Source organism: Cebidichthys violaceus, unplaced genomic scaffold (assembly GCF_023349555.1).
Source record: "Cebidichthys violaceus isolate CVI_PGR_0920_01 unplaced genomic scaffold, fCebVio1.0.p SCAF_7, whole genome shotgun sequence".
NCBI lineage: Eukaryota > Metazoa > Chordata > Actinopteri > Perciformes > Stichaeidae > Cebidichthys > Cebidichthys violaceus.
Genome location: NW_027176927.1, coordinates 7235223 through 7260721, shown reverse-complemented (window position 1 = coordinate 7260721; position 25499 = coordinate 7235223). Strand labels below are relative to the sequence as shown.

At 41.0% G+C, this 25499-nt stretch overlaps 3 protein-coding genes across 4 annotated transcripts; 1 reads left to right on the top strand and 2 right to left on the bottom strand.

Annotated features, from left to right (window-relative positions):
- Positions 1-738: 738 nt before the first annotated feature.
- Positions 739-14550, bottom strand: ptpn3 (protein tyrosine phosphatase non-receptor type 3). Its single transcript, XM_068735330.1, has 27 exons — positions 14423-14550; positions 13683-13748; positions 13033-13174; positions 11920-12054; positions 11718-11760; positions 11461-11542; positions 11263-11307; positions 11117-11169; positions 10815-10932; positions 10536-10623; positions 10356-10444; positions 10203-10266; positions 9658-9857; positions 9449-9574; positions 9137-9298; positions 8426-8510; positions 8254-8331; positions 8048-8104; positions 6980-7136; positions 6689-6861; positions 6297-6387; positions 6010-6071; positions 5757-5903; positions 4934-5062; positions 3610-3755; positions 3371-3506; positions 739-1409 (listed from the first exon to the last, which is right to left on the bottom strand). Exons 3-27 carry the CDS (start codon positions 13099-13101, stop codon positions 1335-1337), a joined length of 2610 nt encoding a protein of 869 aa, XP_068591431.1. The 5' UTR covers positions 13102-13174; positions 13683-13748; positions 14423-14550; the 3' UTR covers positions 739-1334.
- Positions 14551-19287: 4737 nt separating this feature from the next.
- sgk2b (serum/glucocorticoid regulated kinase 2b) lies at positions 19288-22692 on the top strand. Of its 2 annotated transcripts, none has more exons than XM_068735864.1 (12): positions 19288-19467; positions 19796-19871; positions 19959-20028; positions 20125-20150; positions 20415-20472; positions 20565-20648; positions 20738-20869; positions 21091-21203; positions 21522-21741; positions 21829-21984; positions 22073-22162; positions 22257-22692. In XM_068735864.1, the coding sequence occupies exons 1-12, from the start codon at positions 19407-19409 to the stop codon at positions 22416-22418; spliced, it is 1248 nt and encodes a 415-aa protein (XP_068591965.1). In that variant the 5' UTR covers positions 19288-19406; the 3' UTR covers positions 22419-22692. The 2 variants fall into 2 exon arrangements, with proteins under 2 accessions (XP_068591965.1, XP_068591966.1); XM_068735865.1 differs by having other exon boundaries at positions 21829-21967; positions 22257-22346.
- A 92-nt stretch (positions 22693-22784) lies between these two features.
- On the bottom strand, positions 22785-24633 carry LOC137891310 (putative transmembrane protein 244). The gene is made up of 6 exons (XM_068735866.1): positions 24511-24633; positions 24110-24195; positions 23622-23695; positions 23405-23530; positions 23287-23331; positions 22785-23189 (listed from the first exon to the last, which is right to left on the bottom strand). The coding sequence occupies exons 1-6, from the start codon at positions 24541-24543 to the stop codon at positions 23095-23097; spliced, it is 459 nt and encodes a 152-aa protein (XP_068591967.1). The 5' UTR covers positions 24544-24633; the 3' UTR covers positions 22785-23094.
- Between the last annotated feature and the right edge of the window lie 866 nt (positions 24634-25499).

Below are 25499 nucleotides of genomic sequence, written 5' to 3'. Positions count from 1 at the left end.
TTTCCATTTCTACACTGTACAAACACACAAATAAATGGGGCCAACCAAAAATAGTTGGTTTTCTTAGAAATAAAGAGAAAATAAACTATTCAATTGTGATACAGTATAAAATCATAACTCCACCACTGAGTGTGCGTCCACCTCATCCTTATCTTTCTATACATTTACAAACTAACTCTACACACACCCGCAAATCTGTTGGACCAAAAATTTGAAGATTTTGAGCATCAGTCAGTCGCTTCTGTACATAGTTTATAAGTGAAATGATGACATGATACTTTTTGGGTTTTAGTTGGTACTTTGCAAATTGCACACCAACTCTTCATACCTGGATTATACTGTATGTAAAAAAAAAAGTACTACAGAAGCACAGATATAAAAACACTGAATTACACATATAAACCTGCATGATATTGAAATCTTCGCATATTACATTTGGTTGTGGTGCCATTCTTTTGAAACAATATGTTGCCCCAGCCAGACACACTTTGGGCTGATTTGTGATGCTGAGATAGTTTCACTGACATGACGCCAGCTTTAGAGGAAGTCAGCTGAAGGTTAAATGAGCAGACTACTTTTCACTTCAGTGAGCAGCTTCATTCTGCAAGGAAATATTAAAAAAAAAGGCATGTATAAGACTCTGCAAAGCCAAAAGAGCCTAAACATAAACTGATCCTCATTTAATGATCTAATTCATAACATTCACTATCGGATGAAATGACAAAGCATACACATGAGTATAAATCATTGTGTTTATTTAGTGTCTTAATAATTTAAGAGTGTTGAACAGTCGGGTTTGGTGCTCTTCTGGCGGACAGCGTGCAGTGCTGCACCATCGTGACCTTACAGTATCTGCTGTAGTGATCTAAAGCCTGCCTCGCTCTTCGTGTTTGGACACACAGATAAACTACAGATTATAATCAGCCTGATCTGCCTCTGCCGCCCCGTTCGATCCATCGACTGGGAGGCGTCAGTCTAAGGCACGCATAGCTAAATAAGTAGAGGCAACAGTCCTGTGTGGCCTCTTGGACAGAAATTAGCAGCTCACATCAGTTTTACACCAACATCTATGGAGACCGCAGCCTCTACATGCTACATGTACTATCAGCAAAGACTAAGGCCGACTAGGTGAAAGATTCATACCCTCAGATTGAATCTAGGCTACACAGATCACAGACAGCTGTGCTCTGAAGCTGGTTATACTCTCATTATCCAGTCTGTGTACCGATCCCACAGGGAGTGACAGAGGTTAATCTGTTATAGTCCCTCTGTGGCAGTCGCCTGCAATGAGATGAGGCTAAGTGTGTCTGTTCTGGTCCTGTTGCTGATTTGGGCTACGATGCTGTAGATCCCTCTTGTTCCCCTTTGTGGACTCGCAGAATGGCGTTACACACAAACTGGAACTGGCACTGAAACACACAACAAACAAAGTGTTACTAGCTGTTACACAAGTGTTTTTTAAAGGGTAGTACTGATTATATTTTACATTATCCTTGTCATTAAATTCCATAAAAAGAACAAGATCAACAATGGACTGATCCTACTAACAAGTATTGTCTATGAAAGCTTATTCTTCTGTGTCATAGAGCTTAACTGTTAAAACCAAAATCTATTGAAACACATCAGCCAACACTCACTAACACACCAAATACGGATTAATACGCGAGTGGAAATAGTCCCCAAAAATATACTTTTTACTGCAGTTTGAGTAGCATTTTCTAAAAACTGCAGCACCCAGCTGTGTTAGCCTTTCTTTTAAATCAACACAGAGTCAAGCAAGCTGCTCTGTGAGGCTGTACTTTGGCCCAGCTGTGCTTTGAGCTAAATGCTAACATTGGCATGCTAACATGCTTGCAACAACCAAGCTAACATTCTGGTATTTAGCAGCTTTAATGTTTACAATTCTCAACATCTTAGTTTAGAATGTTAGCATTTGCTAATTAGCACAACACACAGAGCACAGCTGAGGTTGAATGTCTTTAATTTTGCAGAGACTCTAAACCAAAGTATTGAAAAAATTTAATATTTGACCCGATGATGGCGGATCACCAGAGTAGTTACAGTTCCTCCTGACGAGGACATAAATACATATGCCAAATTTCATGGTAGTCCATCCAACAGTTGTTCCGACATTTCACTCAAAACAAAACAAATGTGAACTTTACGATGGCACTGGAGGAAAAGTCAGAGAATCACAAACGTCAGCAGGACTAGCTACCTTGAAATTGTGACTATCTTTACAAAATGTCATGGCAAATCAAAGAGTTGTTGAGCTATTTTAGTCTGAACGATACGATTGAAAGTTCCAGAACAGCTACTGAGTGGACCTCATGGTGAAATTGATTTGTCAACTGTGTATTTGTGACCCATTTTCAGCAGGAACCAACAAGCTTGTGGCAGAGTGTAAGGAAGAAAGACAGGGTAAGAAAGCTGGAAAGGTTTGTCCTCTGACTGTGCATGTTTTCCATCACTGTCAGGGACACAAACATATGAGGGAAACCTGAGGAAACGTTCCATCAGCACAAATACATTAGAGAGAAGTAGCCTCAGGGACTGGATCGCTTTTCAAAATAAGGGTTATAGTGATGGCAGCAGTGGCCTTGAAGCAGGCGGGTGACTGGAGGGCTGCCATATTCCCAGCACTACCTCCCATCAAAGCAATGAGTAACACTTTCCTCTCCCTCGACAAATACCGCTGAGGTGCCACAGAGCAAGGCTTTCAACCTCAGCCTGCCAGCTCCTCTGCCACCAGTATGAAACTGTGTCAGCCACGTTTCTGTGAATTAATGAAGGTTAAAGATCACAGGACCCTGGAGTTGTCTCTTCACTACGCCCAGAATTAGTGCTTCCTCTCCCTTTACATGGTATTTTTTTTAACTCTTAAGTATTCAACAGATTTTTCAATCTTCCATAAGATACAACCCCATTAAACCAAATTTTGGACATTTAAAACTAATTGCAGTGTGCCTAATGAAATATGAAAACCAAAATGTTGTCTTTTAAATTAATGCATGCATTTGAGCAGATTTTATTGAGCCAAAGAGAAAGCATGTGGCTAAGATGTTGGACTAACATGTAAAGGGAAAAAAAAACACCTCTCAAACTGCGACTAGCTGCACAAGTTTCACCACAAAGCTTCTATGTGATCTTTTACTTGCACTCTTAGTGTCTTAGACCAGATGTAGAAGATAAACCAGTTGGACCTTATGATGATTAAAAGCTTGTAATTGGCTGAGATATTTAGAAAATACAGACGATGAATATTAAGGACAGCTTCAACTTCTCTCAAGCGACAGGTGACCCTGATAAAGAATCTAATAAAGGAGAGAACAATCGCTGTGGCAGAAATCCTTGCTCTTTTTGTCTGTACCGTGGTCTGAATCATCATGGCTCGCTGATCTCTCAATGTTTTGACAATGTCCAGCGGGAACACCGGCTGACTCTCATCCAACAAAGTCAGAGCCGTTTCCATGGTCATCAGAACACCTGTTCGTCCAATCCCAGCACTGAAATTACAAACAAACAAAGCCTTAAGTGTATTGTAGAGGCAGGTACAGCACATATGTGTGTGAGAGTGTGTGTGTGTGTGTGTGTGTGTGTGTGTGTTACCTGCAGTGTACCATTAGTGGCTCTTCACCTCTCCTCCTCTCCCTGACCGAGCTGATGAACAGCAGGAAGTCTGAGGGGTCATCTGGTACGCCGTGGTCGGGCCACGCGACATACTGCAGGTGTGTCACTGCACGTTCCTCACCCCGCTGACACACACACACAAAAAAGAAAGGTGCATAATCAGAGATATGTAACCTTTGGGAAATATATCACCCACATGAGACTAACTCTGCAGCGCTACAGGCTTAAACATTCTGACAATATTCAGCATGTGAGAAAACAAAAGGTTGTAGTGGGAGCAGCACGTGACCAGTAGGTGACACTGAGATTAGGAAGTGGAGAGGGACACAGAAAGATGAAGACAGGTGGCGAGGAGAATGGCTGAGTTTAGAGTTTATAATAGTCATGTGGCCTGTGACTCCATGCAGGGATTAACTCGCTCCGCCAGAGGAACAGATGGGCTCACACAGCAGTATCTGTGTGTGCATGTGTGTGACTTCATACTTCATGCCTCCTTGAGCATTATCTGTTTATTTACCTGTTTGCCCCAGAAGTCAATGTGGAAAACAGCTAATTTAAATCAGATTATCTACCATATTAAGTGTTTTAAACTTTGGATAAACCTCTCAGAAAGACCTGCCCATCTACCTAATACACACTAACACGCACAGGCCCACCCACACACACACTCACAGACCATGCCACCCATACGGAGGTGACTGTATGTTTGGCTGTGGATAGTTTGCTGCCCGTGGTGAACTCTGTTTTGTGACATATGGCACAAACATGGTACATGTCACTGCAAACATACAAATAGAAAAGCTCTGTGTTGTGTGACCATGCTTTGCTCTGGTTTCACGTGGATATGGAAGCGGGTGTGAACTTCAGGGCAGCTAAGGTTGCAACTAATTATGTCCACAATTGTATTTTTGTTTTCTCTCTTAATTGTTTGGCCAATATGAGATCAGAAAACAGTTAAAGGTGCAGCGTGTAGGATATGGCTGAAACCTTTTGAAACATATTTATTAATATTATATTCCATTTCTGCCAATAGATCCCTCAAAATCCTACACACCGTCTAAAAAAAAGCCATCATAATGTCATAATGATGAAGACATTTGGTCTTGTTTTGTCTGACCAAATGTCCAAAACCCCAAAATATTGAATTTACTATGATGTTAAGACAAGGAAAAGCAGCACATTTCACATTTGAGAAGATTAAACGAGGGATTTTGTAATTTAAAAGCAACGTAAATGATTATTTGATTATCTAAAAAGTTGCCAATTAATTCTCTGTTGATTGACTAATCCTTTGCTACTGTACCTGTGTGTGTGTCAGAGTGAACTGCCTCGTCACATACGCCAGGTTACACTCCTCAGAGTGACACTTCACCCGCATGTGCCCGTAGTCCTTCACTTCTGGCGGATGCGGCCAGTACTGGTGGCACTTGGTCTGCAAGTGTATGACATCACCGACAAATTACATTACATGTGACATGAGTCATCAGTCATGCTACAGTGTACGACTGCTGCTGCATCCGCTCTTATGAAATCAAAACTCATAATCAACAGCATCGTATGTTCAACCCGGCAGTCTGAGGAACAAAAGCAATTCATCAGGATGTGAACTGATTGTCAATTTGTGTGTGTGTGTGTGTGTGTGTGTGTGTGTGTGTCTGTGTGTGATCGTCAAATGGAGCGAAACTCATGGCACTTGACGAATAGCAGGAAAATGATCAATTAATGAAAGCATCTGGTTACCAAGCAACAGCTGAGACAGAGACATCTTTATTCAAACAAGACCTTGATACGTCGCTGTCTCTGTCTCTGTGTGAATGCGTCCTCAACCTCAAATTATTTCTCTTTTTTGCCATCTTGCTCACGCTTTACATTTAGCTGCACTTTGAAACCCTGTAATTACTCACAATTGTGCCAATTTATTATTTTTGTGGGCAAACATCACTGAACCTTGTAATTTCCACAATCACGTATGAAATAAAACATGAAATATCATGTAATAATGTACTAGTAGTGCTGCAGTAATCACTGTTAATGCATCGCTGATAATCAGCTGTGTCATTTTAAAGTGTTTCACTTCCTGTTTTAATGTGGCTGTTTACAGTGTAAAAGTATAAACGCATGTATACCCGTCCCCTCTCTGTCAGAGTTGTTAGCATGATGATGGTGTGTATCTGTTGCTCCCAAACAGTCTGCCAAAAGTGAGTGAAGGTCTGTGGCAATGGACCCTGAGCCGCAACATAACGTAAACACACACCAGACACTGGGGGCACCATCTGCGAGACAGACAAATAAACACACACACACACACACACACACACACACACAGGATTACATTAAATGTCAGACAGGGAAGAGACACTTCATATAAGTGATGCACACCGTGATGTGGCTGGCGTTGATGTAGTCCTCCGGGCCCTGGAGCACCACTCTGGTGGCATCATCTGAAAGGAGAGCAGGGCAGCAGTGTGTGAGGGTCATAAAAGAGCCTTAGAAGCACCACAGGCTCAGCCAATTAAATTACGTGCAGTGAGCTTTCAGGTCAAGGTTAGAAAGTTTAGCACAGAGCTGTAGGTGGTTCGGTGGGGAGAATAGCAGGGCACACACACACACACACACACACACACACACACACACACACACAGATAATAGGGATAATCAGCACTTACAAGGTAAAACATCCTTATATCGATTCTTGTCCATGTTGTCAGGGAGCCGAGCACAGTTTAGGGACAGACCAGGTTTCCTCCTGTATAAATTCTAGGAATTACAAGCATACAAACACACGCTTTGCACGTAAACAAACACAGAAACATACATAAACAAAAACTGCAAATTCCATGCCGTTGACGGCATCTTTGTTTTAGATTGTCAGGAGTCTGAGTGAAGTTTAGGGCCAACATCTGTCCCCAAAACAGGCTCATTATGATCCAAAATAACTGTGTTTGTGGGACAGACTAAATTATGCTTAAAACAAAAAGGTGTATTTTGTTTTGTTTGGCTTATAAGTACCCTTTTAAATACCTGGTCACTGTTTAGCTCCCACCTGCATTTTAAATACCTCAAAATGGAAACAGAGTGTGCCGGACTGTATTCCTCTCTCCAGCTGTCTCATGGATTCCTCCAGTGTCGTGACCCGCTCCGACTGGCCAGGTGACAGCCTGTCTCCCTGTGATTGGCTGGTGAGCGTGAGGGCGGGAGGTAACTGCATTAGGGTTGCCACCCGGCCGGGACCTGGAATGCAAGGATGGTTCAAGGCTGTGATAAATATTCATAGAACTAAGACAGACGGCGTGCACTCTTATATGACATGCTGCTTCAGCAGTTTTGTCTCTCTGTTACACACACACACCTTTACGCCTGATGAGCAAGGCCAGCTCTCTGGAGTGAGACTCTCTGCTGGCTCGTATGAACATGACAACCTGATCATGTGTGTGTTCAGAAATGTCTCGGCCGTTGATGAGCACCACCAGGTCTCCCTCCAGGAGTTTGGGCTCACATTGACCTGCCTGCAAACAACACAACGCTGACATCTCCACGCCAAACGTCAATCTGTCTTTCAGTCTAGGGCTTAGAGCTAGACCGATATATTGACTGATAGGAGTTTATAATACATCAGTATCAGTGTATATGTCGGCAAATAAGTAAGAAATTACAGTACAGAAGCGACAAACTACGTACTTCAGAAATAGTGTCACCATTACATAGCTTGTCCACCAGAGAGCACTGTCAAGTTGATGTCGCAACTTAAAATGTAGTGAATGCGAATATTTTTGTTTATGTTTTTTTTTTAAATTGCCATTGGCCAATATATCATTCCATCGTTGTAGTATCTTTAAACTACCAAATACCGATAACTGTATTGGCCTAAAAAATCCAGTGTTGGTCAGGCTATGCAAATTTTTCTAATTTTTAGTACAAATTAATCTGATTTATGAATCGATTTATCGTCAAAAATAGTAGAAAATGTTTACAATATCGTAAAGCCAAAAGTGACGTTTTGTCCGACCAACAGTCCAAAACCAAAAGGTTTATCTTGACAAATGAATGACACAATTAATCACTTATATATGTAGAAATACAAATGTATATATATATATATATATATATATATATATATATATAGAGAGATAGATAGATAGATAGATAGATAGATAGATAGATAGATAGATAGATAGATAGATATAAATATAGATATATATCTCCCAAACTGAAAACATTACCTCCTTGGTGGAGGAAATTACCAATCAATATTTCTGGTGAGCGACCAATGAAGCTATCAATGAATTGACAAATTATAGCTCTTTTTCATATCTATTCATCAGTCAACATTGTGTTTACATTTCATCATGAAATTATTTTGACACCACCTGGAGACACCACGCTTTCAAAACACAAACACAACCGTGTCGGTTCTTACCGGAGACTCTGGTTTAACGTGGGATATGGCGAGAGGCATCTTCTGGTCCACTCCACCCTAGGAGGAGTTGGGAAATTAAATGGAGCAAGAGCGGAGAAGTGACAACGCAAACATAACGTGTGTAAATCATTTTAAACAACATAAAACGCTGCCTGTCACACCTGAAGGTTAGAGACACACAAAGAGTATAAGAGAGAGAGACCCACTTTAACATTGAAGCCAAACTTGCCGTCATGATCGGGGGCAATACATATGAGCATCAAGTCACCATCGCCGAGAGCACCCTGCATACACACAAGTATCAGAATCAAGGGAGACATTGATGGATATACAGCAGTACACTTTTTTTTTTTTAGAGTTGATGGGGACATAACGGACCTTATCGTAGTGGTGTGAGATGTGGTCACCATCCTCCTCTCCTATACTGTCGTCAATTCGTAACAAAGCCTCATCCGTCATCTTGCTATAAGAGAAAGAGAAGAATGATTTGCAGATTAACAGATGACTTTCAGATGTGATACTATTTTGACTAATCTCATATCATAATATTTTTATATAACTTAAATGCTTTGACAACACAAGTTCGGCCTGCTTGACTTATTTAATTGATACTGTTTGACCAATTTTGCGATTAAAATTGCAATTATTCTTTATAAATAAAAGCACAGGCTGATTTTGTGGTCTACATAGTCTATTAACCATGAAAACATACGTGCCAGTTATCACAAATTTAACAACTTTTCATATTTCCTAACATCCAGATATCAAAATTGTACAAGACGGGGCTTATTTTCTCTTGAATAAAATCTTTGGCCGAGGATAACTACTGTAGAAAGGAGCATGCAAAAGCCTTGTTAAGCCGACAACAGCTGGAAGTTTATTTAAGTGGTTTGGCAAACTCACTGAATTAACGTTAACTTGCTAAATTTGGTGTCAACAGCTGTCATTAATGCTGTAATTAAAATTGGCAATGTCAGTGTAAAAAATGATTAAACTTTCAGTCATAATATATTATCAAAGCCTCTGAATTGAGAGAGAATTTCAGAGTGTGCCTAAGAAGCTGACACATTCCTCTTGTCTTTTTCTTACGGATGCGGTGAAGCGTCTCCCTCACTGTCCTTGCTGCTGCTCACAGACGCCCTGTATGTGTAGAAGACGTCCTCCCCCTCTGACATGTCTTTCATGTCATTGGTCAGTTCAACTGAGGATGGGCGAGGTTTACGGATGCCGTGGCGAACTCGAGGACTTCGCCTGTCGGAGAGACAAACCAGCAAAACCAGGTGAGCGTAAGATTTTATCCAATGATTTAATTTGAGTTCCAAAAAAAAGGAAAAGAGACGCTGGATAGATGTTTGACTGCAGCTGAGAACATAAAGTTGTGGTTGATCCTGCAGCTCGTACCAGTTGGGGGTGTTCGGGGGCGATCTAGAGGGCAGGCTCTTGGTTTCGAGGTGCTCTGATGAAATCGACCTCTGCAGGACTGGGTTCCACACCATCCCCCCCACAACACGCTGGCACACTGGACCACTGTGAACAAGAAGGGAAGATAAACCTTTCAGTGTTTATGACAAGAATATACATGCAAATAAATATGTACAGGCAACACTCACGTCTCAGTTTTACTGTTGCCAAGTCCCAGGTGTTGTGTTATCAACTTTCTGTAGGACTGAACTGTGCTGTTGTTGTGTTTGGGGCTCCTGACAGTCCGGTTGGAGCAGAAGGAGTGATGATCCACGCTGGACCTCCACAGGTTCTTACAGGTCTTGGGACAGGGCAGAACCAGAGACACCTCACAATCCTGGGTCTCCCCCTGCAATATACAGAGTAACATTTTATTTATAATGCTTTATAATGGTGAAGTTCTTTGCAACTCCAATATTCAAGGCCACATCTCTTCTCTTCTCACGTTTTTTATGAATGATTTATTACTTGTCACACATATAAACACAAAGAGAAAACCTGCCAAAGTATGGATACGAACCATTCAATCAATGCTATACTCTATGTAATATAAAAGTACAAATAATATAAAAGCAATCAAAAAATTGTGTTGACTTCAAACTTTCAATGGAGTCATCAGCCTGGTGTGTAGAGCAATAAAAAGCAACATTTTGTTCAGAGCTATTAGGAATAAATAAATGGCAGAGGGACTCACATGTTTACGTTTCAGATGTATAAGAAAGCGTTTCCTCTTGAATGAAATCTTGATGATGTTTCCCCTACATGTGAAGAATGCAGTTGGTTGAGGGAAAAGAAAACATACAAGAACAAAGACATGTAATGATCATTATCAGTCATCATCACTCACCAGGGGAAGAAACTGGAGCAAATCATATTGCAGAATATTGCAACACCACTGGAGGCCAAACCCACCATCAGAGGAGCGTCATTGGTGTCCTGAGAGACGATGAGGGAATGACGACAAGTGTCATACTTGAGAGGAATAAAGAGGAATTACATGAAAGTTTATGTGAGGGAATCTTTCTACCATGGCAGCATGCAGCTCCACCCCATACAGCTCCAGTGTCCGCGCTGTGTTGAGGAAACACAGCTCTGCCTCGCTCTGCTTGAGCCCCCTGTGAACGCACGCGCGCACACACACACACACACACACACACACACACACACACACACACACACACACACACACACACACACACACACACACACACACACACAGAGTCACATACATCACCAGGAACCAACTGCACCACAAACTTGTTCTTTTGTCGGTGGCAACTAGATGTAATGAAGCTGTCTGTATTACTTGTGCTGTGGATGAAGATCCTCCACTTTAGACAGGAAGTCTTCATCCTGCGCCGGAATGAAGTAGCATTTGGAGAGGTACCCGGGGAGTCGAGATGGACAGTGATCCCCCATCTCCGCTGCAGGCGATGGAAAGAGACACTGAGCATTGACACATAACCAGATGCACACATTCACCAGTGACATCTGGGGTACTGTAAGAGAGCTGCTGCTCATTGAGAGCGTCCTCAACAGGACTAATTACTTACTCAGTTATTATTAAGTCATTAATCATTGGTTTCTCTAGGAAGAGATTGGACTTACACTGCACAGCATAAGAGGCCAACACTACAGCTGCACTCAGCGGGCACTGCAACCTGCAATTATACTCCATGATTACACATTGTATTAGCTAAACACATACTGTGCACAGGGAGGGGGAAGAGCGGTTGAGTTTGTGTGTTACTAACCGTCCTTCTCTAATGTCACTCCTGATCTGGAGGAAGTACAGGTGCCTGCAGGTACGAGACAAGAGGAACTTTACAAACCCACGCCTTCATTTTCATCCACAATCCCACCGAAAAGCAGCTTTGTGAGTCAAACAACTTCTCCAGATCGATATATGACTGCTGCAAAAACACACATAACTGAGAGGCACTTATACTAACCTTGTCTGTTCATGCTGCAGAGAGTTAGGATCAGACATGAAGAATCGTACTCTGAAGTTCATATAAAAGGGAGATGCAAGACCTGCAGAGAAACAGTATATATCTATAGTTACAGGTTCACCTTCATCATCTTCTCTTCTACACCCCCTATCTATGAATGTATTGTAATACATATTTTTAAACAAAATATACTTGTCTGGAGAAATAGCTCTTGGTAAAAAACAGTGAATTCCCTGGAGCGAGAAAAAGACAGATACCTTTTATCTGCTTCTTCAAGGGTTTCTCGGGCTCCAACCATCTCTGAGAGAAAGAAATTCATTAAGCACAATGGCTAAATGGGGCTGAACATTTTTTTTATGTAAGCATACCCTGTGGTTATCATCGTCTAAACAGCAATCAGCGAGTGCAATACGTTACATTTCCAGCCCAAAATGCTCAGAAGATGAACAGCGAGCTCACAGGAGAGTGTGTGTTGGCTGTGATTGAGGCGATGGCTGTGCTGGATTCTCTGATCTGCAGACTGAAGAGCTGCCTCTCCTGCAGGCCCAGGTGGTCGCATACTTGGTCCAAGAGAACCACACCTTCATCCTGCTTCTGAAAGATGGAAACAACAAACAAGCATTGATATCCGCCAAAACTTTGACTGACATTTACCCCGTTGCTTATTTGTACATGTAAGAATACTGTGCCATATGTTGCATATAATGTATAGATAGGGATCTTCATTTTTATTAAAAGAAATCTGAGTTTCTCTTTGGTTATTTTAAAAATTGAAATGGGTTGTGTATTAGACAAAAAAATTAATAATGCATAAATCCAGGTGAAAAACACTTTGTGGTTTAACTATTAATCACTCTGAGGGAAAACACGCAGCTCATCTGCATTTTCTCCACACATTCACATCACAAGAGGACAGTGTTTACTGTAAACTGTGGCAGACAGTGAGTTCTTGTAGCAGTAAACACAACCATTATTGATGTGTGTGTGTGCATGGGCACACAATCCGGGTGAAGATCTGTTTAAATGCATCCCTCAGAAATGTGTTATTTTTCTGTGAAAATCTGTAAAAAAAACAAACAATAAGTCTTATCTAACCACGAGAAACACAGGAGTTAGTAATGGAGATATTAATATCGGAAACAATTGCACACATAAAGATTCTGCACCTATGCTGTCCTAGAAAGCAGTATTTGTAATTGCCTGCATGAGTGTGTGTGTGTGTGTGTGTGTTTATGCTCGTCAGTGTGTGTGAGTCTACTGCGTTCATGATACGTGGATGATGTTAAAGGCTCATTTTAACTGAGACAAGCTCTGTAAGTTGCAGGAGGTGAACGTGACTTCAAATCAAGGACACAGAGTTAAACTGGAGATGTGGATCAATGGGAATATGAAAGAGTAGTCGCTCACTGTATCATGCACTGACGCTGTGATCATTAGTAGAGCACAGAGACAGATTGGAATAACATATGATCTCTTCAACTGCAGACAGGAAACAGTGTATATGTCTGTGTGTGTGTGTGTGTGTGTGTGTGTGTGTGTGTGTGTGTGTGTGTGTGTGTGTGTGTTACGCACGCTGACTCTGAAGGTCTCGATAGTGCCGTCCAGTAGCTGAACAAGGCAGAGCAGGTCCGGTTTTGGCATGTCTGTTACCCTGGTAACTCTGCTTCCCTCTCAAGACAAAAAGCCGGCCCTCAGCTCGTCACTGAGCAGGGACCTGGAAACACACACAACCACAAAAACAGTGTCAGATGTTTCCAGGCTGTTGTCTTCCAATGCAACTCCCTCAGGATGACATTGTGTGATGAGTAATATAATGTGCTGTATGGAGCATCGGACTGCAGTGAGTAATGCAGCGTGAATGCGAAGGAGTGACTGTGTGTGTGTAATTCCTTATTATTTTGGCCTGGGTCTGAACATGTCTCTTCCCTCTCCCTGCTGCTCTCCCTGCTGCGTCTCTCCGCCTTACACAGGCAGCTGAATGATAAGAATGTTAAACATTTTCTGAGTTGAACACGCCCATCTACACTACACTAAGACTGATCTCAGACCAGCGTCTGGGAGCAATGGACACAGCAGGACCACAAACACACACATACATACATGCACTACTAATACATGCCCAAAGATAATAACTTACCCCGGCTTTGACAATACCTGAATATGTGCGTATGTGTGCGTGTGCGTGTGTGTGCATATATGTGCATGCAGGTGTGTGTACTTACATGTGTCCCGTCTTGGTTTGCAGGTGAATGATTAATGGATCCAGACAAGCCTGTCTCACACTGATTCTGAAAGGACACACAGTGTTTTAAGTTAATGTTTGAACACAGTGACACACTCTGAATATATTAAAACCGAGCTGTTCACCAGTTTGGTGACTTGTTTACCATAATGACCCCTCTCACAGACAGGCCTCTAATGAATTTACAAGTAAATGCTACATTTAAAAACATCACCATGTTGTAGAGACGGATGACCTCACTGGGTGTTTTGGATCTTGCAACTATGTTGTGTCAACATGACAGCTACAGATTAGGAAATAATATAGATATCTTACTTTATGATGCTTTTACGCATATTTTCTGCCATAGATTTATCTGTACAAGTTCAAAGTGAACATTGGAGGACATAAAAACACCTAGCGTTGATGGCCTCGACTGCTTTACCAAATGTACACACACCAATGAACAAACAGGGCCTATCTCTGTGTATTAGGCACATATTTATATTGTCCGACTGTCTGTCGATAATGAACTGTTCTGTGACCTAGCTGTACTTTGGACACACAGCGCCAACAAGGAACCTGTTGACAACCTGAAGTTTTTCTACAGCTACACCCAAAAGGAGGAACTCTTCACGGTCAAACTTTCCTCCAACCACAGCGGTCCTCGTAACTACAACTTTGGCCAAGTGACTGCTTTTTGGGAAAAGAATGTTTAAAAGACCAAAACGATATGTGTACCTCGGTCGATCAGAGACGGATCATATTCCTCAGGCTGTCCGCTGTGAAAACCTCCGGACGGGGCGCGTTGGAGGAGCCAGGTACAGTAAGGTAAATATCCGGGACAAGTTTCTCATCCCTGGCTGCGCTCACTCCGCGGGGCCCCGCCCCTTCGCCGCGCGCGCCGCCGATCTAGGGGGCGCGCGCGCAAAGCATAGGAAGTATGCACAGCAAAACAAACCAAAACATTACAAAAATTGTACTTAAATCCTCCACTTGAATCAAAGTAATCCAACTCAATTACAAGTAAAAGTCCTGCACTGACAATGTTACTTAAAGTATGCAAGTGTCAGGAAAATTTAGTTTAAGTATAAATAGTAAAAGTGTACAATGCAGACAAATTGCCCCTGTGACTTACTATATAATATCTTATATAGTATTTAATATAGTATATAATATTTCATTGTTTTAGTTGGTTGTGGTGAGCTAATTTTTAACTATCATATATAAGACTTTAACTAATGATTATTATCTTAATGGATTCATCTCCAGATTATTTTCCCCATTTATGGATTGATTGTCTTGTTTGTAATAGTCAGAAAAGACCCAGCGAAATGGCAGTAACAATTTCCCAGATCCTAAAATGAAACCTTCACAATGCTTGTTTTGTCCAACCAACAGTCCAAACCTCAAAATCATCAATAATAAATTGAAGTTATTATAGTAGACTTACCTAAAGGGAAAAGAGCAGATTCTTTTTTGAGAATCTGGAATCATGAAATGTTTGTCATTTTTGGCACGAATAATCTCTTTAAAAATTATCATAATAGTTGCCAATTAATATTCTATTTTGTCTATGAACTTGTTGACTAATCAGCTAATTGTTCAGCTGTAACTTGATACGTTTGTGTTTTTGAATCTATAATGAAAATTATAATCTACATGTTTTGTATATGCTAAAATCTTAACTTGTAAGAAGCTATCATTAAAGATGTTAAACAAGTACTGGAGTAAATGTGCAATATATATACCTCTGAATAGGGTAGTATAAAGTGAGAGTGAAAGAAAATACCAAAGAGATGTACAAGTATCTCAAATTTGTACACATTAACTAATCAACTGTTATTCTGTTGTTGCTCTCAAGGGAAAGTATTAAATAGGAGTTGGATCCGGCTTTCTTCTCTTGGGTGACCCACTTCAAAGATCAGTGAAGTCCACTGTGCTTAAAATCAAGAGAAGCCATAGAACAATGTGTGAAGAAGAAATGTCTCCTTTTCTGATGCTAAACTGATGCTCACTGACAGCAGCAGTTTTTGTCTGTTTATATGAAGATACAAATTCCTATAGAAAAAATTGTAAGTCTCCTACAATAAATCCTCTGCTTTCCTGTCTCCATCTACAGGACAGAAGAAGTACTGCTGTCACGTGTGTTCAGCATTAAAAGTGTACTGTTCATACTGAATGCTACTATAGAAAATAACTCGATGTAGAACACACCCATTAACTCTGATAATCTGTAACACCCTCAAAAAACAGACTGAAGGCTATTAAAGTATGAAAGTTATTAATTTAATTTAATTTAATTTAAATGTTTCCCTTATGCACACTTATGCCTAAAATAAAATAACCAAAAAAAGGAAGTTGTGGATGGAGTATTTACAACCTTTATTTAAGTTAGTGTAAAAATACTCAGGCTGTCCTGGCCAATCTGAGCAGACAGTTGGCTGTCAATGGAGGGTCGTTAGCTTGATTAGACTCACCTTGGCCCTGGAGTTATAAATGCTGGCCCCTGTCCTCACTCCCTCACTCCCTCTCTCCTTTGCTACCACAGATATCCAACCTGAATCGTTGCTGTTTGGTTTTGCAGCTTCAACAGCTCCACAGCACACATGACACACACATGGTTTAAGTATAAACTTGCATGGACTGCCTCCTTGTCACTGAGTTTGTGACAAATACAATATTATGTTAAATATTATATTAAGTGTCTAATCAAATAATTTCCTTATCCTAGAAAATTTAAAGAAACCAGAGTCTTAATATAAGTTGGTGTACTGTACGTTTTGCTGCTGAATCAAGTCTGAAACAAAATAATTTGACCCAACATTTCCAATGATAACCACAGAAATGTCTGCAGCTAACATGACTCCCAGATCTCTGACTGTGTGGACATGACCATGAGTAAAGACATGACAGAGACACCACATATTTAAAGGTCAATGCCGGTTAATATCGTGCGAATGAGATCGATTCTTGAATGAGATAATTAGGAAAGAGAGGATGAAGACAGATGATAATGGAGCTATAATTGAGACCAGAAGTTACATTCAGGTGTCATTCTGCAGATATAGTTTGAATGTGGTTCAACTTTCCCCTTCTGTTAGGCTTGAGGCTGAAGCAGTGAGCCTGTTCTTTCTGTGGCGTTGGCTGATCTGCTGAGTCTCATGGTGTGTTTCCTCTCTTGACAGTAGAGATGCATGCATTGTGTTCAGTGTCACCTGTTGAATGCCTGGAGAAGCAAAAAACCAGCACCAGCTAGTTCCAATGCCGTTGGAGTGATGTGACAAGAGGTGTCAAACTGAGGCCTGTCGGTGAGACCAGCACAGACCAGTTCACTTTGGGGTGACGGGAAGCACTGTAACAGAGAGGGACCTCTCCCCCCTGCTGCTGTTCAAGGATCAGCTTTCCGCAACACTAACTAAGACACCATGTACCAACTCTGATCCCAGCAGCTCTCAATTTAGAAACAGACACAGGAACAAACTTGATGTTATTTCAGTGTCTGCACTTCATGTCCCAATTATCTGATTCCTATTCTGATCTCATGCTATAGTCATCCATTGCTCATATTCAGTTTAAGACAATACTTCTTGTTAACCTTTGCGCTCATATGGACAAAGCCCAGTTTCATCTCCGAAAAGAGTGTATTGTCTATAGCTTATTTTTGCTTATACAGATGGAAGAGAGGAATCTGTGTTTGTGCCAGGTTCAAGATAGTTCCTCTTTATTTTCCAATTTTTAAATAATCACATGTTGATATATATTTGTCCGTGTGCTATTCGTTCAACAACAGGACTATTTGGATTTAATTGTGTCTGAATGTCTGGAATGTATGTAAACTGCTGTGATATGAAACAATCAGCCACTATGTGAGATGTTGCTGGGGTTTCGTCATATATCACAAGCATGAAACTGGGTCTGTGATGGTGTGGACAGGCCCTGTCCTTATCTCAGGGTGTGTAGCAGCCACATGAGACAGGAAGACTGATACAGAGCTATCATGTGCTGGAATGCTGTCGTGACTTTATACATGTAGTGTAGTTTCCATGATCCATTAAAAGTGTGTGCTGCAAATTTGTGGTCAAACAAAAAAAAAGTGTTTTTGTTGGGTGTTTTTTTTTTATGCATGTTGGTTATCACACATGCATATTAATTCAGTAGCCTACATCAGTGTTGCCGCCCACTCACAGACTTAGTGGCGGTATACATTTCTTCCTCTAGTCAACTGTGACAAATAAAGAGGCCTAAAGAAAGAAAGAAAGAATGCTCAAAACCAATTGGGCCCCCTAACTGACCGAGTGGATACAAGGCACTGAGCTAAGTCTGCTGCCTTCACGTACTTGTTGCCTACTTTTCACTGTGTTTTTGTTGACCCCTTTTGTGCTATGGTTTGTAGCTACTAACCATGTGCTATGCTGTGGTATTATTTGCAAATAAATGTGTACTATATTTTGCATGGTTATGAGTATATAGGCCTATTAATTTGGTGCCCCTTTAAAATAAGACAATTTGTAAAGGGTTTATAAGCTCTAATTAATGGCTTTATTGATAGTTTATAATGCTTTATAGCAGGGGTCTTCAACGTTTTTCAGGCCAAGGACCCCCAAACTGATAGAGAGATGGAGCAGGGAACTCCCGACTATATATATTGTATAAAATTGTGTTTTATATTAAACTGGGCCTAGTTCCATGTACAAACACACCTCTTTATTGTCCATTCAATACTAACCTATTCAAATAATACACAGGTTCATATATTCATGTTTTTATTTTAAACATGTGCAAGGTACAATGAGTAGGTGGCCGTGCCACTGCCATTTATAAACATACCTTGTTAACTGATACCACTGCCAATATTAACATTGTCAATTGCATGATAATCATGCATACAAGCTATTCAAATTGAGGTTTTCATTTTAAACATAAATGTGGAAACGAAAATGAGTGATGGCCTATTAGTGCCACTGCCATGCATAAACATACCTGTTGTCTTGCATACAATACTGAACTATTATAACCAATAATTGACAGATTCATGTTTGAAAAAAATAAATACAAATTGTCTAATCAACCAAACATTTCGCGGACCCCCTGTTGAAGACCTCTGCTTTATAGATCAGATACAAACCACTGATACCAGCAATTGTTTAGGTTAAAGCATTGTGTGTTTTTCACTTTATTGTGTGCCATCAAGTCTGCAGCTATACATGTTAGTAGGTCCAAGTCATTAATTAGGGCCAACGGCTCTAACTTCCCAAGAAACCATCATCATTTCTGTCATTTGCAATTGATAACTTATTGATAAATGATTCTAACAGCAATTCATAAAATCTGCAGTTGTAAATGTCATTAAATTGTTAAGAAATGGATGATCTGCAGCTGGTAATAAAAAGGGTAATAATAGTTCACTTTTATACCGTATTGATAGTTGTATCCATGACATTGATTCAGTCAATCAGAATTTAAAGCAACGATTTATGGCAAAGACAAACATGTTACTTTAAGTCGATTTTCGACGTCTCCGAGGGCACTTTAACGCAGCATTGCCGGTGGTACTCTGCGTCTCCTACGTCAACGGTATTTAAACAGCGCAGGCACACTTTGCAAGTTTGGGACAAGCGGGGCGTCTCTGCGACTGGAAAGCTCGCCTTCACTATCAACCAAACTTCTCTCCTCTATTTCAGTTTTAAAAAACCTCCCAGTCAGTCAGTGTGTCTTCATCCAGATGACTGTGACTCAAGACCGGCCGGTGACCAAAATGAGAGGGCTTGTGTCGTTTCTCTCAGGTTAGTTAAGGATATCTTGCTTACCGGCGTTTTTTACGTTAAGTCTTACGTTAAGTGTTACTAACTCAGTCAAAAGTAACGGTTTGAAACATTTTACTATATAAATTATATTAGAAAAATATTGCTACAGGAGACAAAATTGAATAATACATTAAAAAACAGAGATAAGAATATTATATTAAAGTCATATTTAAGTTGAAAATGTAACTTTTGTTATTTGTGATAGTATTTGTTATAATAGTAGTAGAGTAGCTAACGTTAGCGAAATAAAGTTACATCTTTTGAACTCTTATGTAAGAGATTAACTAACCCCCTGCTGGGCTTACAGCTCTGCTCAAGGCGAAGAAAGTTGGCTTCAGTGACTTCCTACACAAATGTGTTTCCAGTCAGCAATTCTGCCAACAGTAAGTTTGGGTAGTTTGGGTTGAATTGGATTTTTAAAAACCACAAAAAAACACATGTAAATACTGTTTTTGACCTCCTGATTGAAGCCTGGACACCCAGAGAACCCTGCGGCGACAGAGCAGGATGAGAAGAGAGAAGGATGAAGGAGGCACAGTGGTGAGTACACAGAGGCTGTGCCGAGTGTTGATAGGAGCTGAAGCTAAATCTGACCTCCTCACCTTTCTCTCCCTGTGTGTCTTTTTCTCTCCTCAGAGCTCAGTGAACACAGAAACCTCACAGTAAGTCATTTTACCACCTGATGCCAAGAAATAAGTCATGACAGATAACAAGCGGGAGTTGACCACTTCCCTAAGTCAATGTGTGCTCACAACCTTGCAACTAAAAACATATTTTTATTCATGCAGTTATCATAGCTCATAAACTGTTCTGTCCATTAATAAATCATGTATTAGCCGCAAATTAAGTAATTACTGATAAACAGTTAAGGAGTATTCCTATGAACACACATATCTGACAGTTTACTTCGGTCTCTTGTTAACCAGGATGAAACCGTCAGATTTTGATTACCTCAAAGTTATCGGCAAAGGAAGCTTTGGAAAGGTAGGTTTTTTTTTATTCTTGTACATTTTTGTAATTGTGCTTGTGATATATTTTTGTTGGGACATTAAATGACACGGCTCAAACGTGTACAGGTGCTGCTCGCTAGACATAAAAAACATGAAGACTACTACGCTGTCAAAGTGCTGCAGAAACAGATCATTGTCAAAAGGAAAGAGGTAATCTATCTATCTATCTATCTATCTATCTATCTATCTATCTATCTATCTATCTATCCATCCATCTACTGTAACTGTTGTGTTTATAGCAGCGGCATGTGATGGTCGAGAGGAGCGTGCTGCTGAAGGGACTACAACATCCATTCCTGGTGGGGCTCCATTTCTCTTTCCAGACACTGAACATGCTCTACTTTGTCCTGGACTACGTTAATGGTGGCGAGGTATGTGATAAATAAAAAAATGACTTCTCTCTGTCAACTGTGGTATGGTAAAAAAACAGGGGTGAAATGACTGACAGTCTCCCTTTGCCCACAACCATTCAAAAGTTCAAAACAATGCAATTTGGTTGTCATATATAGAGTACATTTTTACAAATATTAAGCATAAAATCAACAGAAATAGCGACATATTTCTGAAGCCTACACCACTCATCTCTTTTCAGCTTTTCTACCACCTTCAGAGGGAGGGGTCATTTCCTGAAACCAGGGCTGCTTTCTACACTGCAGAGATGGCCATGGCCCTGGGCTACCTCCACTCTCTGGACATTGTTTACAGGTTCATACACACACACACACACACACACAAAAATATCCAAGCCATTGCAAAGTCACTCTTTCACCTTTTACTTGGCTCACTGCTCTTTGCTCATGTTTAATTGATTCATACAGGGAATTCCCAATGAAATGTTCACTTTAACAGAGCTCTGCATAGAAAATGTTTACACAAAAAAACACCATGTCCTCCAATACCATATTAACAAATATACGGTAAAGAAAAGCGAGGTGACACCAGAGGAAACTGAAACAAAAACAACAGCAATATCAGTTTCTGTAGACTAAACCATCACCTTTGTCCCATTTGTTTGTCTGCCAGAGACCTCAAACCAGAGAACATCCTGCTGGACAGTGAGGGTCACGTGATGCTGACTGACTTTGGGCTTTGTAAAGAAGGGGTTGCCATCGGTGGGATTATGCATACATTCTGTGGGACTCCTGAGTACCTCGCTCCAGAGGTGCTACAAGGCCACCCATACAATCCAGCGGTGGACTGGTGGGGCCTCGGCACTGTGCTGTTTGAGATGCTGTATGGACTGGTGAGTTGAGGATGTGAAATAATCTTTTCATCCTGTCGCCTTCCTGCGCATCTTCTCCTTACTCCATCTCACTGTCCTTTCTCTCAGCCTCCATTTTACAGCCGTAGCAAAGCAGAGATGTTTGAGAACATACTTCACGCTCCTCTGAAGGTGCGTAGTGGGGGGTCTCAGGATGCCTGCTCACTCTTAGAGGGATTGCTGGAAAGAGATGTCTCCAAACGCTTAGGTGGGAGCCATGACCTTGTAAGTGCACACATAACAGAAACAAGCAACGATGCTCATACACATACAGTACATAACTACAGAGGGTCTAATTTCAATGTGTCTCTAGGTGGAGCTGCAGGAACATTCCTTCTTTGCATCCATCAACTGGGACGACCTCCTGGCCAAGAAAGTTAGACCTCCGTTCATCCCAAAAGTGGTAGGAGTGATTCAGAAATGGATGGAGAGCATTATTTTTCTAAAATCAATTGACAGTGTACTTTAGTCTGTGTATATTCTTCTCCACTCTCCAGACCGGTCCCTGTGATATCAGCTACATTGACCCAGAGTTCACGCTACTACCTGTCCCTGCCTCTGTGAATGAGCGGTGTCAGGCGGGCAGGACCAGCGAGGCCTTCCCAGGATTCTCCTTCATGAACCCAGTGGAGCGATTGGCAGCAGAGCTGGTCTCATAACAACACCAAGTCCTCTGGGAGCATGTTAGTTCAAATATTTATTTTTTACGTCATAAATTATTAAATCAAAGTCTATTTTTAAACATTTAAGCAAAATGATTCTTACACTAACACTGCATGTCTCATTGATGTCTCACTAAAGTACAGCATATTTTATGTAATAAGTTTTTCTAAGCATCATATTGAGAAATAGGCTGGTCACTATTTCACAAGTCCTTGCTACCTTAATATGTAAGAAAATGGAAGAATAAACACTCAGTCTGAAGCAGCTTTATTTTTGAACACTTGTCTTTAAAATATACTGCAGACATCTATTGCAACTTTCCCGTTCTGCTTCACATTTGCAGCTCACAAAAGGTTCTGAAAATACTTCACAGGCTGCCTTAGAATCCTGCACAGTAACAGAGGCATTGTTTATCACAAGCAATATACAGTGAACGTCTCCTTGTGGCATTTACATAACACCAAAGGATGCCAGTGTGTTGGAAACACTTAAACACAAATTGGACCCAGTTCTGACTTGACGTGTGATGGTGAGGAAATGTCTTTTTTTAGTGGCGAACACAAAAAGCCCATCACTGTTTCTCCAGGATGAGAGCATCTGGTCTGATCCTTTCTACCTCACTTCACAAGACTGTTTAAGAACCGATTCATACACAGAGCGGCTTCCTGTCTGTCAGGAGATGCTGAAGGAGGCATAGCTCTGGTCACTCTGGCAGGTGAAGTAAGCTATCAGCTGACCGTTGCATATCATCAGAAACAAGCCGCTGCCTATGGAACAACAAAGAAGTAGAGCATCAAAAAGAATTGAACTCACAGAGTTAAATGCAATAATTAACAGATAAGTTGCCAGGGATGTTTGTTTTACCTAAAGCCAGCCACCACTGCCACACCATGGGAAACTCCAACATAACTGCAACATGTAAACAAAAACACAATAAGCAATTTGTGTACCTGGGAAGACGTATTGTTAGATTTGCACTCACCTAGACTGGTGATCATTACATGAAGAAGTGTGACCGTGAGGGCGTAGTCCCACACCCTCCTCCTCACCACTGCAGCAAAAAACAGGCCGCTGCAAAAGTAGGTGAGCTCCAAGGACAGGAGGTTCACTGAGGAGGACAAACGGTGAAAAAATACAGTAAGTGAAAAAAAAGTTCATGCTCATTGTTGATCATATTGGCTGCAATTTAGGGTGCTCACCCAAGTATTTGGAGTTGGATTCAGCAGGTTCGGTCTTAAAGTCGAATGGAATCAATCCGTCAAAGTGATCCAACCTAAATGAGAAGAATAAACTGGATTAAATGTACAATAAACTATTGTCAGAAATTGAGAGAGAGAGTGTGTTAAACCACTGCAAAGTGTGTACATATTCAACCTTATATGTTGTCTACTTGGCAACAGCTAAACTGGATGCTCCAGATATAGGTCACATGGTGTGGATAAAGTAACTACTGTGAATCTCACCTGCTGCAGAGGTGGATCCATAAACAAATTAACCCACTATGAGGCCCTAATCAAATATAAACAGTTTGGACCCTATTGACCCCCTTGATTTCCTGCTTTCTGTGCATTGTGTGTGTATTCCACAAACTCCCAAAATACAAACGGCAGACTACACGTGATATATTTCGCCTACAAAACCAGTCAAATGCGTAACACCGGCGCGCATGCGTGTTACAGATTCTCACCTGAAGGCACCGAAGCACACACTCCCAATCATGTAGAATAGAGAGTAAAATATCACCAGACACAGCAGCAGATTGGAGAGCACGGTCTGTGGGATCGAGACAGAATACACCACAATACAGCATCCAATTTGTGGAGCAGGCAACACAATGTATTGGAGCTATGCAGTCCTACGTGCTAACAGGCTGCAGAGGCAGGCAGACAGCGATTATATCTGATGCTAAAACTGGTTTTACAGTTAGGATTATAATCTGTTCACATATAAAACACAGACTTCAGACGTCACATAGCTTGTCATATTCTCGTCATTATTCAATCGCAACATGATTTCCATAATCAGTCGATCCCAACAGACTGACAGTTCACGGAGACGTTACTCATGACACATTTACTGGTCCCTCACCTTCGAGTCCACCGCTTTGCCTTTGAATGCCATCTCATGGTTCGTACTTGTTTTATTACAAAATAATTGTAGGCTGCAGCACGACGCACGAACCCGTTAATCCTCCTTCGAAAACTGGACTTCTTCTGCCATCTAGCGACCGACGCAAGACACTAAAACCAGCACCGCCGCTTCTACCGCCGTTCACTGAACTCATTTCACCTCGTATCAGGGCGGCCTTTGTTGACTAAAATAAATACTTTCTCTCCATGTACCTGTTAGCTTTAGCTACTGAATGCGTAGCCGTTAATACGATAGCGATTTGTGTCAAGACTTGGGGGGATTTCATCAAAATTATGGCAAAAACGGCCAATAAAATCAGTAGCTTTATTATACCGGAGAAACCATAACCGCCCTATGTGGGAGGGATTGAGTACAGCAAGATAGCTGGAGATGATGTGGTTTAACATGAGTATTTGGACTATTAGCGACTCTACAAATACTTTAAATCAATCTAAAAACATCAGGAAGGAATAAGCCCCCGTAGTAACCCCACTATTAAATTAAATGGGTTAGCTGTCACATTAAAGCCATAAACCATACATCCAGTTATGCCATTTGAGGTGACACCATACAGTCCGATACACTGGCTGCTTGAATGGGGGATTTCTGTCAAATGTAACCCTGTAGTAGTAATTTAGCGTGTCAAACGCAGTGTTTCGTACAGGTTTGATAAGGCTAAACTCAACCATCCTGTCCGACTTTTATTCAACGTTACTGGTGAAGACAGCACTCGTACAAACCAGCCGACATAAGTCTAGATATGTTTTAGGAGCCAAACCAGTCCAGACTCTTGTGTAGCAACGTATTTGGGTCGTTTTTGGTTAAAAAATATAATTTCGGGTGATTTTACAGGCCTGAGTATTTAATCCTACAGTTAGCACTGGCGTGTACAAACTGATAATCGCCTGTGCTCGCATTGCATCCAATGTTACACAAATTAGCTGTTT

What these genes read in the sequence shown, in the direction of transcription:
- ptpn3 (XM_068735330.1), bottom strand. Translation starts at nt 13,101, where the DNA reads ATGCCAAAACCGGACCTGCTCTGCCTTGTTCAGCTACTGGACGGCACT. An exon ending in TGCTCCAGTTTCTTCCCCTG is followed by an intron (nt 10,267 to 10,355) that starts GTGAGTGATGAT and finishes CTTCACATGTAG; the next exon opens with GGGAAACATCATCAAGATTT. An exon ending in CCACTAATGGTACACTGCAG is followed by an intron (nt 3,507 to 3,609) that starts GTAACACACACA and finishes TTGTAATTTCAG; the next exon opens with TGCTGGGATTGGACGAACAG.
- LOC137891310 (XM_068735866.1), bottom strand. Translation starts at nt 24,543, where the DNA reads ATGGCATTCAAAGGCAAAGCGGTGGACTCGAAG. An exon ending in TGTAATGATCACCAGTCTAG is followed by an intron (nt 23,332 to 23,404) that starts GTGAGTGCAAAT and finishes TACATGTTGCAG; the next exon opens with TTATGTTGGAGTTTCCCATG. An exon ending in GCAGTGGTGGCTGGCTTTAG is followed by an intron (nt 23,190 to 23,286) that starts GTAAAACAAACA and finishes GTTGTTCCATAG; the next exon opens with GCAGCGGCTTGTTTCTGATG.
- sgk2b (XM_068735864.1), top strand. Translation starts at nt 19,407, where the DNA reads ATGACTGTGACTCAAGACCGGCCGGTGACCAAAATGAGAGGGCTTGTG. An exon ending in GTGAACACAGAAACCTCACA is followed by an intron (nt 20,151 to 20,414) that starts GTAAGTCATTTT and finishes CTTGTTAACCAG; the next exon opens with GATGAAACCGTCAGATTTTG. An exon ending in TAGGTGGGAGCCATGACCTT is followed by an intron (nt 21,985 to 22,072) that starts GTAAGTGCACAC and finishes ATGTGTCTCTAG; the next exon opens with GTGGAGCTGCAGGAACATTC.